Raw genomic sequence first — 13686 nt, 5'->3', positions numbered from 1 at the left:
GGGAAGGTGAAGATGTAGTAGTAATTTGGTAATCATCCCACTTTGTTATTGCATCCGGCAATTCTCCCTCCTCTCTGTCCTCGTCCGATGTTGACAGATCTTGTGTCGGAACTGATATGGGTGTATGTGGTGGTCCTCCTCATGGTGGTACCCCCGGAAGAATAGGAGTGGAAGGAAGAGGCACAGAAGGTGGCAAATATGGTTGCTGTACTTCCGAGCCGGCCGGCGGAAATCGCCTTCTGTAGTCCTCTATCATCAATTGTCAGTCTGCTATAGGGGGTCCCGGCAAAGGGACCATTTGTTCTTGATAAGGATAGTGCTGTGTCTGCGGTTAAAAGGATTGGGGATCATGCTGCATATCCTCCTCCAAGTCCTGGCACTTCACATGAAGTTCTGAAGGACTATGTGCAATCCCAAATGGGCCCTCATCCTCTGAATCCTCCTCGTCTAAAAGTTGTGTAGGTACCAATGATGATACCTTACTTGGTGATGTGAGCAATGGCAAAAGCAATTAAGATTTTTTATATTTTTTTTACCGTCGTTGGTGGTATCGTCAATGACGTCGTCAATGGAGTCAGCTGCGACGACGGTGAAACTCTCATTGACGAGGCGGTTGACGACAGTAATAGTGTTGTCGTCGACGATGGTCTCACCGACAGTTTCGTCGACGGAGAAGAAGCGATGAGTACATTGATGGTCGACAGCGTGACTGAAAAATCTGTCGACGAGGACATCATCGAGGTAACCATTGTTGAAGTAGAACCTGCTGTAGTTGATGTTGCATCACTCAACAATGAGGCCGTATACACTCCCTGTGACGCTGCCCTCAACGGTGTTGTTGTTGCACTTTTTCCAGATGGTTTTTTGAAAGTGTGTTTTACCACAGGAGGTGGCGTTGGAGGCTCAGAAAAGGCTTTTTTACTGGGTTCTGAGGAAACAGAACTCTTTAGAGTCTCTTTTGGATGATGCAGAACTCCTGTGAGGAGAAATGGAAGGACTGTAAGCTTTAGAAGACACTTCTTTGGTCTTTTTGAAAGCTTTTTTAGGTGGATCCTCAGAATGATGAGCTTGAGGAGATCTGCCCTTTTTGTGGAACTTTCTTGATGAAGAAGCTGACTCGTCACTATCAGAACCAGAAACACGGTTTGATCCGGGTTTCAATTTCTGTAGCCAAATCAGGTAGCCTGCCCTCCCTGTCCTTGAGGGTTTTGTTAGAAAATGTTCTGCGTACCTTTCAGTCCTTTGCTACATGATCAGGATAGAGGCAATAAATACAGTCCTTGTGTGGACTCTCAAAATGAAGTCTCTTCTTTCCACAGGATTTGCAGGCTCTAAAAAGGCTTTTCTTTTCCTTGTCTGACATGTTGAAATTTTGAGAAAATAGGATTTTCCTAGGCCGGGGAAAAAGTTTGAAGTCTTACTTGTTGAAAAAATCTTCTTTCTCTGGTAGAAAAAGCACTAGAAATGGATCTTTGCAGAGTTGACTGAGTAGAGCTCAGTGGAGACTCCCTAGCACGGCGTGCGGTATAAAATCTGAGGGAATGGAGCTTCTCGAAGGAGGGGAAGCCTGATTGGCTGAGACATGGGTTTGGTCCTTTTTACTCAGAGACAAGGATAGACTACTAAGGTAAAAGCCTTTGGGCTTTTTTCATTATAGTTGCTTCTACATTGCTATTTTAATGTACCGGGGGACTCTCATCTCGATGACGGGGAATGATTCAAGCATGTGAATCTATGAAAGTCCCAATACTGGAGTAAAGGAAAATCCACAGCACTAAAAAGAAAAGAAAAAAAAAAAAAAAAAAAAAAAGGCTGGCACATGGAAAAAGATACTGGTTACTACTTTCAAAAAATGCCTCCTCATTTCAGCAATGTTAGACCTCTAGCTGCTGTATAACATTTTTGAGGAAACATCTAATTTGCTTTGGAGCTCTGCATGCACACATCTGAACCTAATGGCACAAAAAAATAATCTAATATGATGGTCATTTGTGCATTGTAGACTTAATGTGGACGTCATAGTGAGTCATACACTCGGCTCAAATCAACACCCACTGGAGAAAAATAAAATGACTACAAACACTGCTGACAGAATTATGCACAGCATATGGATCTAGAAGACATTTCTTGCTGCAAAATGAGAAGGTGGCTTATAAATCTGGTGGAGGACGGCAGAAACCCAGATCAATTCTACAAACACAAGCTATAATGGAGAGATGTTTAATGCAGATATAGCATGGGATCCTTCACAAAAAGCTGAAATATATTTATACTATAGAACCAGAAAAAGAGTACCTAGGAGGCTGCTGGATGTTGGTCTGGTCTAATAGAACAAATGAGGAGCACTGGGAAGAAAACCTCTAAATCTCCAATACTCATTTAAAAAAAAAAAAATGATAAAGTTGATTATAGAAATGTTCATGCAACCCAACCAACATGCTCAATTTAACTGATTCCCCCTTTTGCTTTTAAATCATTATTTAAATTATGCTAGCTACAGCTTGTGATGCTAAAGAAAGTAATGTAAGAGCTGTAAATATTACACATGTTCTAGATGTAACTTACCACAAAGACCTGGTTGGCACTTTCACTAAGAGTTGAATCATCTGGGCTATCAACAGGTGTCTGGCGTGTAAATTTTGCATCAAACTGGCTCACATCTTCCTCGGATTGCTTTAGGGAAGAAAAATAGTCACTTTTATTTTAATTTTTTTTTTTTAGATGTTATTAAATATTTTTATGTCAACCAATTTTTCATTACATTGCTAATGACGACCTGCTGGTGGAACATCACAATCAACCTCAAATGATATTTTAAAATTAACCTTAACTATTGGCATTTTTATAAATCAGTTAAAATAGAAAATTTAAAAAAAAACATGATAATCCTTCCTGCTTAATCCCCCATCAAACATCATCAGCCAACAGGTACAAGTAATCTCATGTCTCGGGATAGTTGAACACAAAGACTGCAGAAAGATTAAGTTGCTGGTGTATTTGTTCCTTGATTACATTTCCCTGACTCACACAGGCGCTAAGGGTGTGTCAGACATGTTCAAGAGGTGTAACTACCACAGCTACACCAGACAGATTTGAGGGAGTTCTTTTAAGGCAGCTTCTTGTCGGATTTAGGGTGGATAATATGTAGGTATGGTTCCCAGTTGAGTTCCAATGTAGGCCTGGTTGATGTGCCAATGAGGCAAAAATCACTCAGCCTTGGCATATTTGTATAGATCACTACTCCATCTCTTTAAGATATGGGCCGAAGAAACTCTCCATTTCCTGGCTGTTTGATGTGGGCAAGAGGCAGGTGTATAAACTATGTGGTGGACTTGCCTACCTTGGCTCTTATCATGAGCATCAAAAGACAACGTTTGGGTTGAGACATGTCTTTTCTCCCCATCCATCCTGATAACTGGGCCATAAGATCCTCCCACCAATACTCCACATCCCTGCAGGACCAGACCATATTCCCTCAACCCTCCTGCCCCAAAAATGTAGCCCCAATCTTTGTTACATCGAGGACATACCATAACTTGAATGCACTCAGGATTCAAGTATGCTCTGTGAACAAACAAATGCCTGCCTTAAGCTCATCCAATTTATCAAGACATGAAGTAAATATTGTAGGACCTGGCTCCATTACATGTCTGCAGGTGGAATGTCCCACTTGGCTCTCAGAGAAGCCAACAATTTGAGTATGGTGGCTCTTATAGCTTTATAAACCAATGTTATAAACTGTCTACCATTTCTAATGTCTACAACTGGTGAGTGAATGCATCTATTGGTTGCTCCTTCCCACCCTCCTCTCCAGGTGAGCATCAAGGCTCTGGTTAATATACCATGTGTTGGAAACTGTCCTCAGGGGAGATCATATGCTTGCTGGAATTTGGCAACAGACATTGTGTGACCTGTACTGTATAGGGCTTCCAATGTGGTTATGCCCACCCAAGTCCTGGGGCATCTATTTGTGCCTTTCGCTAACCAAAAAAAACAGGGAAACTGCCAAAGTGGAACTTTGGTCGCATAAGGAGGGACGGGCTTGATCTATGGTGCAGGAAGCAGTGCCAGTTGTACCGCACTGCCAGCAATTACATGGACCCATTACATATTCCCCCTACTTCCATGGGGTCAGTCTACCCTTCAGGAATGGATGTTTTAAGGACTTACTGCCCAATCAAACATTCCAAATCAATCTAGCCTTCAGCAGTCAGATAATAAGAATCAAAGTAGGGAACTGCTGGACCTCTCCTATGCACTGGGAGATATAGTGTGTCTAAAATCACCCTCCTCTCTGTCCACCATACCAGTTCCATCAACAGTGAGGTAAACTCTTGAAAAACACATGAGGAGCCAACTGTAGGGTAATACTTGCAAAAAATAAATAAAAAACAAAACAGTAACGCCATTTTAACAAAGGTAACCCTCCCCTTTATAGATAGTTGAACTCTACACCAACAGCCTACAGAAGCTCTTGCTGATGTTAACATCCTCCCAAGGTTGCCCTGTACTTTTTGTTGGTCTCTGTAGACTCTAACACCTAAATATCTGAAGATTGTATATTTTACTGGAAGCCCCATGACCGTTTAGGCTGCTAATCAGCTAGTCCCCTCCTCTGTTAATTAGCAGCTTTCATGTGCATGCCAGAATATGCCCTGTATCAGTATTGCTCCTCGAGAAGTATTGGCAGATCTGAGGAACAGTCTTGAATATATAACAACATGATGTCCACATATGACACGCTTATATGTATGGCCAAGTATAGAGATCCCAACCCTTTCACTCTGGCTACGGATATATTGTGCCCATCTTATAACGCCACTATCAAACCCCATGTTCAGCATGGTAGCCCAAAAAGCCTTCTCTATATCTATGAAAGCCAGGACCAACTCGGTATGCAGCAACACTAATCAAGACATGGAATGGAGGTTGGACACTGGGGCCTGTACTACAGTCTGGGACAAACATGTTCTGGTCTTGATGAATCAGGTAGGGTAATTTCTTATAGATTCTGTTGGGCAGTGCCTTCCCTAAAATTTGAAAGAGGGAAAAGAGCCAACCTCCAGCAGGAATGGCCCGCATTCTGCAACATCACATCCACTGCTTCTTTTGTGATCGAAGGCAGTTGTCACCTGGTATAGGCTTCTGTATATAGGTTCATCAGAAGAGGGAATCAATTCACCCTGGAATGTCATGTAGAACTCCAGAAGTAGCCCACTGCTGCCTGGCGTTCTTTAAGTGTGCATCTGTGATAAATCTAGTACACCCCCCTCTGGTTGAAGAGGAAGTTCAAGCTTGTTACCCCCTACTCTCTAGTTGGAAGAGTTAAGGATGCCTCTTGCAGAGCGCAATCTACCTGCATCAAGGTTGTGTCATGGGAGTGGCACATAGAATGCAACAGTATGTAGCAAAGGAGACTATAACTATCTTAGTATGAGTGATCTGGCCTTATTTGTGGTGCAAACTGGTTTATTAGTATGGTATCTCAGCCTGGAACAACCAGGCAGGTAGGTGACCAATCTTGCCTCCCTTAGTGTGTCTATGGGTGAGATAATCTTGGAAATGAAAAAGACACAGCCAGTTGTTTAGTTTTGTGTGAGCCCTGTAGGTGCACCAGTTGAGTCTCTAAATCAGGTTAAGAAGTCATTGCTCGTTCTGTAGGAGTCATCTCTTGTTCTATGGCCTTAAATTGTGTTGGTAGGAACTTGCAAAACCCAATCTTAGATTTCAGGAATATCCCACATACTTTAAAAGTGTATAAAATCATGAGGGGGGGTCGGGAAAGCTGCCTGTGTTTGTTTAAAAAAAATATATAATGCATAATCTCCTTCCCAAGCGTCTGTTTAAACAAGGAGTCAGCAAGCATGGAGGTGTGCAACCACATTGTATGTATCTGAGCAACTCCATCGCCCCATTGTAAAGTCATTAACAATGGGTTGTCATCAGGAAGAGGTTACAGCTATGTATTCCATCCCCAGAATGAGAGTAGTCAGGGTGGGAGTGGCAAAGAATAAATCAATGCGGATATGGCGAAAACGTGAATGATGAATAATAAGAGTATTCTTGTTGTAACTGGTACAGTGCCCTCCAGCAGTCCAACAGTCCCTAGCCCGTGGCCCTTAATGTAAGTCTTTCCACCAGTTTCCTAATTGGGGTATCATGGATAAGTGGGTGCAGCCAATCTACGTCTATATCAGGAATAGCATTAAAGTCCCTGCCAATTATGAATGGATCTTGAGGGTATCAGGCAATCGGTGTGCCCACTCAATTCTAGAATGGCACCTACCCCCAAGTTAGGAGTGTACAAGATAATTATGTATAGTGCTTTGCCAGCTAATCTGTCAAACAGACATAACACATGTGCTTATCCACTTTACTTTCTGTGATTTTTAGGGGACCCGGAGACCTACCTAAATCGCTACCCCATGGGTATAAGCTTAGAAGGCATACCCAAGTCTTGTGCCTTCTTTAAGCATGAGATGCAGGTCTTGTACAAGCACCACACAGTCCACATCATTTTAGAAGTGTGTATGGTATGTCTGGTGGTTGGATTCTCCAGGCCCCTTATATTCACGGTTATGAAGGTATACCTGGTTGTGCTTTGTGTCATACGCCTTACCCCTGGTTGTTGTGTACTCTACCCTAAAGCTAAGACTGTCTGTCACCATGGAGGTGACTGTTATATTAGCGACTGTGTCGTCTAAGTAGTGATTTGCATTGCAGAAAAGACAGTCATGTAGTATCTACAAGTGTCCCATTTGTGATAACTACATGAATGGACCTCATACAGCAACAAAACATGGTTTAAGCCCCCTGGGTCAGGGTGTTTAACTGGCAAAACCTAACAACAAACTGTTCACCCTGCATTGCAGTAGGCCATGTAGCACTCATCGGTAAACAGAAAACAAATACATTGTGGCGCAGAGCAAGGGGTGGGTTACATGGAGAGAAGCAAAAGTTAGTGTGCTGGCGCCACCTGAAATAAGTGGAAGCTTCCCTCTCGGACGTTCCCAAGTACAGTAAACAAATTAAGCATGGAGCTGCCTCAGCAGCCACGTTCTTTTAGGTAAAGCAAAGAGGAAAACAAGTTTGAGGGAGAGTCTAGGCATCAAGCTTATGCAGGTTGCTGACATTTTGTTTCATAAATCATCCGTAAAGCCACAGCATAATGCCAGTCAGTTCGTTGCCCAGCACCATGAATCCGGCACGCAAGATCACCTCATCGTTGCTGGTGTTACTGCTGCTTTTTTCACTGACTGAACAATGAGCCATCTGAGTCAGAGCTGCTGCAGAGGCCAGTGCTTCATCTCTGCAGGAGTAGGAGTCGTCAATTCCTGGTCTTCCTGGCTAGGCATCTTTCTGATCATGTCCCGAGAGCGGATTTTTGTCAGACTCACTTTTTCGCTCATTCCCAGGAAAAGTGGGGGAAAAAAAACTCAACAAAGACTGACCATCTACTATAAGCTTTAAGAGTGCCGGAAACAGTAAAGTGTGGCAGAGCTAATGAGCTGGGCTGTCGGATAGCAGCAGTGTAAAGAGGGAAAATCATCACCCTAGAGTTTTCAATTGGTATAGGTCCCTTTTCCCTGGACTTCCCTCAGAACAGTGTCCTGGTCTCTAAAGTGAAGCAGCTTTGCTATGAAGGGTCTGGGTAATCCTCCTAGTCTCTGTAGGTGATTTGATACCTTTTAAGTCCTTTCAACAGCAAAGAAGTTACGAAGTCCATTAGACCACAAAGCTATTTCACTCCAGTCTTCGATGAATGTCACAGGATCAGTGCCTTCTTTTGGCTCTGGAATCCCCACAATACTTAAGATGTGGTGATGCATCCTGCCTTCAGCATCTTCAACCCTGTATTCATGGAATCTAACCAGCTTTAGCAGTTCAGGAAATAAGGTCTTCAGTAAGGACACCTCGGTGAGAGTTCAACAATAGTAGATTCAGTTGTCACCCTGTAGGAAAAGTACCCTCTTAGTGGCCTGGTTACCCCCACTTTTAGCCTGCTATCAGTATGCTTGGACTGTTTTCACTGGGAACCTGCTAACCAGGACCCCATTGATTGTGCTCTTTCCCTCTACATTTGGTTGCTTAGTACTTTGCACACCCCACAAGTCAGTAGTATTTGGTACTTGGGTACCCAGGGCATTGGGGCACCAGCGGTTCCACACAGGCTGCAGCATGTATTATGCCACCCATGGGAGCCCCATGCAAAACGTGTCTGCAGGCCTGCTATTGCAGCCTGTGTTAAATCGTGCATGCACCCTTTCTCTACAGGTCACCAGTCACCCCTGTGGTAGGCCTTCCTAGCCCAGATGGCAGGTTGCAGGTAACTGTGTGTAAGGGTACTCCTGCATGAGCAGAGGTGCCCCTACAAACTCCAGTTCCATCGCACTGGTGTTCGTAAGTGCGGGGAAGCCATTTTATTTGTGTACTAGACACAGGTCACGCTACCCGTGTCCAGCTACATAATGGTATAGGTGAACCTAGGCATGTTTGGTATTAAACATGTCAGAATCATACCCCAATACTGGTGCGAGTATTGGTTGTATGATTCCATGCACTCTGTGGGCTCCTTAGAGGGCCCCCAGTATTGCTCCTACCAGTCGTCTGGGGTTTTCCGGGCAGCCCACGTTGCTGCCACCCCTCAGACAGGGTTCTGCCCTCCTGCTGCTTGACCAGCTCAGGTAGAAGGCAGAACTAAGGATTTCCTGTGGGAGAGGGAGGTAAACCCACTCCCTTGGAAATAAGCGTGACAGGGCTTGGGAGGGGTAGCCTCCCCGAGCCACCGGTTTGCTCTGAAGGACACATTTGGTGCCTTTTTTGCATAAACCATTTTGCACCAGTCCAGGGACCCCTGGTCCCTGCTCTGGCATGAAACCTGACAAAGGAAAGGGGAGTGACCACCCCAGGGTTGGTGTCCAGAGCTCCTCCAGGTGGCCACTTGATTCTGCCATTTTGAATCCAAGATGGGCAGGGGCCCTTGGAAGCATCTGAGTGGTAAGGTCAGGCATGTGACGTCACAGCCTCCTTCTGATAGGTGGTCACCCTCTTGGGTGGGTCTTCAGATTCTATGTGCAAGATTCCACCAGAACTCCTCTGCATCGTTTACTTCACGTTCTGGCCAGTGGAACCGTAATGGACTCTTCAGGAACAGAAAATCTGCAACTCCAGTGACAACTCCGCTTTGCAACATTGTTTCTTCGGCTCCTTCCAGAAACTGCAGCATTTCCACAGCTGTGCATCCTCTGAAGTCAACGAGACTCCAGCCTGCACCAAAAAGTAAGAAGGAATCTCCATGGGAGTGAAGTCAATCCCCTGCTTCTGAAGGCATCAACTGCAACGACAGCCAGCTGCGTGGATCTTCTCTACTTCGGAACTGCGTGGATCCTGCATCACAGGTGGTGGTCTGAAGTGGTCCTCTTTGCCAGCTGCCCAACTTGGAAGAGGTAAGTCCTTGCCTCTCTCCTTGCAGGACAGTACCCACATGCACTGTGACTCTTGAAGCTACCAAGCCTGGTTTGCTCATGCTCCTAGAGATCTTCAGGCTCCGTGTAGCCCTGGCCCCTAGCACTGGTTCCTGCTAAGCAGCGTCTCACCTCTGCTGCTCAAGCGGCGTGGGACTCCTTTCCAGGTGTGCTAACTGGGCCCCACTGCACCTTATTGTGCCTGCTGCCAGTGGGTTGCCTGTGGGAGCTGTGACTGCTTCTCGTGACTCTCGACTGCTGAGGGTCACCCCGGACTCACCATCTTGGGTCGAGTCACCTGGGCCTTGCTGGTCCTCCTCAGCCTTGCAACTCTTTCATCTTTTGCATTTGGCAAGGCTTGTTGGTGGTTCTCCGGCACCAGTGACCCATTGCAACCCGACAGCCAACGTGGGACACCATCTTCATCGTATCAGGTACTCCTCTTCACCTCCTGCGCTGCACAGCTGGTCATCATATTCCCCCGTTGACCTGGTCCTGCATCAACAGAAGGGTGGGTAGAGGCTCCTGCCATAACAGACACTCCATCACAAACTGGACTCGGTCCCCTTCCTTTGCAGGTCCTCTTCTGTCAGAAGTCACTGTTGGGTTCTTCCAGTCTGGTTTGGGTCTTGCACGACCGTTTTTCTAAGTCCTCCTGTAGGAAGTTGGCTCTGTATATACTATTTCAAAGTAGAGAGAAGAAGGCACAGAAAGTACACCCTCAGCGGCACAGGGGCGGCCGGGTGCATTGTGCAAACAGGCGTAGGGTTTTGTATAGGAAGTCATGGAGAGACCCGGGGGTCACTTCAATGATGAAGGCAGGCACGGGGGGGCTCCTTGGGGCAGCCACCACCTGGGCTAGGCAGAGGGTCGCTTGGGGGTTGCTCTGCGGTCAGGGGGAGCCTCTGGATTCTCTCTGCAGGCGTTGCTGTGGGGGCTCAGGGGGGGTGTTGTCTGGTTACTCACAGGCTTGCAGTCGCCGGGGAGTCCTCCCTGAGGTGTTGGTTTTCTGCAGGTCGAGCCGGGGGCCTTGGGTGCAGAGTGTAGAATCTCACGCTTCCGGCAGGAAACGTGAAGTCTTTGGAAGTTGCTTCTTTGTTGCAAAGTAGCTGGTTTTGAACAGGGCCGCTGTTCACAGGAGTTTCTTGGTCCTGTAGTCCAGGGCAGTCCTCTGAGGTTTCAGAGGTCGCTGGTCCCTGTCGGATGCGTCGCTGTAGCAGGTTTTCGAAGTTGGAGACAGGCCGGTAGGGCTGGGGCCAAATCAGTTGTCGTCGTCCTCCTCCTTCTCTGCAGGTCAGCAGTCCTTCTTTCTTCAGGTTGCAGGAATTTGATTTCCTGGGATCTGGGGAGCCCCTAAATACTGAATTTAGGGGTGTGTTTAGGTCTGGGAGGGCAGTAGCCAGTGGCTACTGTCCTTGAGGGTGGCTACACCCTCTTTGTGCCTCCTTCCTGTGGGGAGGGGGGCCCATCCCTAATCTTATTGGGGGAATCCTCCAAAACCAAGATGGAGGATTTCTAAAGTCAGGGGACACCTCAGCTCAGGGCACCTTATGGGCTGTCCTGACTGGTGGGTGACTCCTCCTTGTTTTTCTTATTATCTCCCCTGGACTTGCCGCCAAAAGTGGGGGCTGTGTCCAGGGGGCGGGCATCTCCACTAGCTGGAGTGCCCTGGGGCACTGTAACACGAAGCTTGAGGCTCACTGCTAGGTGTTACAGTTCCTGCAGGGGGGAGGTGTGAAGCACCTCCACCCAGAGCAGGCTTTGTTTCTGTCCTCAGAGAGCACCAAGGCTCTCACCCCAGGGGGGCAGAAACCCGTCTCTCAGCAGCAGGCTGGCACAGACCAGTCAGTCCTGCACAGAAGGATTGGGTAAAATACAGGGGGCATCTCCAAGATGCCCTCTGTGTGCATTTTTTGATAAATCCAACACTGGCATCAGTGTGGGTTTATTATTCTGAGAAGGTTGATACCAAACTTCCCAGTATTCAGTGTAGCCATTATGGAGCTGTGTAGTTCGTTTCTGACAAACTCCCAGACCATATACTTAATATGGCCACACTGTACTTACAATGTGTAAGAATGGACTTAGACACTGTAGGGGCATATTGCTCATGCAGCTATGCCCTCACCTGTGGTATAGTGCACCCTGCCTTAGGGCTGTAAGGCCTGCTAGAGGGGTGACTTACCTATGCCACAGGCAGTACTTTGTGTGCATGGCACCCTAAGGTGGATGCCATGTCGACACTGCCTTTTTCTCCCCACCAACACACACAATCCGCAATGGCAGTGTGCATGTGTTAGGTGAGGGGTCCTTAAGGGTGGTACAACACATGCTGCAGCCCTTAGAGACCTTCCCTGGTCACAGGGCCCTTGGTACCACTGGTACCTTTTACAAGGGACTTATCTGTGTGCCAGGGGTGTGCCAATTGTGGAAAACATGGTACATTTTAAGTGACAGAACACTGGTGCGGGGGCCTGGTTAGCAGGATCCCAGCACACTTCTCAGTCAAGTCAGCATCAGTATCAGGCAAAAAGTGGGGGGTAACTGCAACAGGGAGCCATTTCCTCACACCTCCTGTTGGTTTTGGGGAAAACCATGTACTTACCTCTGCTTTCCAGGTTGCTGTGAGCCACTCTAGTACTTACCTCTTGGGGTTCCTAGTTCCTCCAGTTCCCCTCTAACCACTCCACATCCTTGGGTGGGAGACTGCATCTTGCATTCCACTTTCTTAGTATATGGTTTGGCCCTCCACTAGGGCCCTCACTATTTTCTAATACTTTGCCAATGTTTGTTGTTTTTTATGCTCCTTGCTGAATGCTATTGTGTATATAATTAGTGTTTACTTACCTCCAGTTGAGGTACTGCCTATGAGTATTCTAGTATGTGTTTTACCATAATAAAGTACCTTTATTTTTGTAACACTGTGTAGTTCTTTCATGTGTGAGAGTACTGTGCGACTATAGTGGTATTGCATAAGATTTGCATGTCTCCTAGATAAGTCTTGCCTGCTCATCCACAGCGATCCTCTAGAGAGCCCTGCCTTCCTAGACACAGCCTACACAACACTACTAGGGCATACATGGACCTGGTATAAGGTGACGACACCATAAGTGCCCCCCCACAGACCAGGCCAGCTTCCTACACACCCGATCAGCCAGTTTGTCCCAATTGGCATGCACCAGTGTAAGGTCCAGCACCACTAAATCAATATTGATCTCTAGGGCCGTTTTGGTGTCCATAACAGACTTTAATATGGTGTTCAGAGTTCTTTGCTCTGGTCGTGTGGATCTAGTTTCAAGGCTGTGATCATGGCCTTCCGAAGAATCAACTGAGGTGGCAGGTGATGACATGAACAACCACAACACCCACTCAACCACCTGATTATGGCTGCGCCACAGCTGTGAACAGGGAAGACCGACTGAAGGCCTATATGAACTGTAGGGGCATGTAAAGTCGTGTGCACTGTGGCCATCAGGGCATAGGCACTGCCCTGCGTGTTGGTCCTTGGAGCGTGGGTCTCAACTTCTTCCCCCCAGTGCTCTGGGGCTCCAATTGCCAGCATAGCCACTGCAGCAGAATGAGTTAACAGGCAATGTAATGACCAGGAGAGGGAGGAGCCAACGAGGCTTGGAGTGCAACCCCAACCCTGTGTGTAAAAAAACAAAACAAAAAAAAACACAAGACACCAGGATCTGTGATGGTAATTATAGGGATTTCCTCCGCCATCATGCAGTGCCCTTCTTGCTTGCCATCGGGCATGGCAGGCAGTGCTGTACTCTTCCAGAGAGGCACCACACCCTCATTTCCTCTCCTGCACACTGAACTTGTGGGAAGCAAGACACTGCGTCAGGGTGAACCTCAGACTCTATCCATGTCCCTCCCATACTTCACATCTCCATCAGGGATGAGGTGGCTACGCAGTGTATTGGGGAAGGGTGGAGAGTTGGGAGAGACTTCGCGTACTCGTGCGTAACTGTGTCAAATTAAGCACCTCTCCAGAACTGCATTTGCTAAGGCTGCCTAGGCTTCAGAGGCAGCGGAGTACAATTTTACAAGCTTTCTGATCAGAAATGTCCAAGGACAAGTTTAACTTCAGGGCTCTCAATATGTGTCACTCCATCAACTGTTGGTGACGTCCCACCCAGAGTGGTAGTACAATCAAATATCACCAATTTAGTAAGGTTATAACTGTGATTAACCTCCAAAAGCTTCCTTAAATTAA

The 13686-nt window shown here is 46.8% G+C and overlaps 1 protein-coding gene across 2 annotated transcripts in view; it reads right to left on the bottom strand.

Annotated features, from left to right (window-relative positions):
* The window catches only part of RPS6KB1 (ribosomal protein S6 kinase B1), a 446354-nt gene that overhangs the window by 84063 nt on the left and 348605 nt on the right, over window positions 1-13686 (bottom strand). For both annotated transcript variants that reach the window (XM_069226434.1, XM_069226435.1), the window contains exon 13: window positions 2566-2673. In XM_069226434.1, the coding sequence (XP_069082535.1) occupies window positions 2566-2673 (108 nt within the window). The remainder of the gene's footprint in view (window positions 1-2565; window positions 2674-13686) is intronic.

The sequence above is a fragment of the Pleurodeles waltl genome, chromosome 3_1 (assembly GCF_031143425.1).
Source record: "Pleurodeles waltl isolate 20211129_DDA chromosome 3_1, aPleWal1.hap1.20221129, whole genome shotgun sequence".
Taxonomy (NCBI): Eukaryota; Metazoa; Chordata; class Amphibia; order Caudata; family Salamandridae; genus Pleurodeles; species Pleurodeles waltl.
The sequence above is the reverse complement of the archived record's forward strand: the minus strand, read 5'-3'. Positions and strand labels throughout refer to the sequence as shown.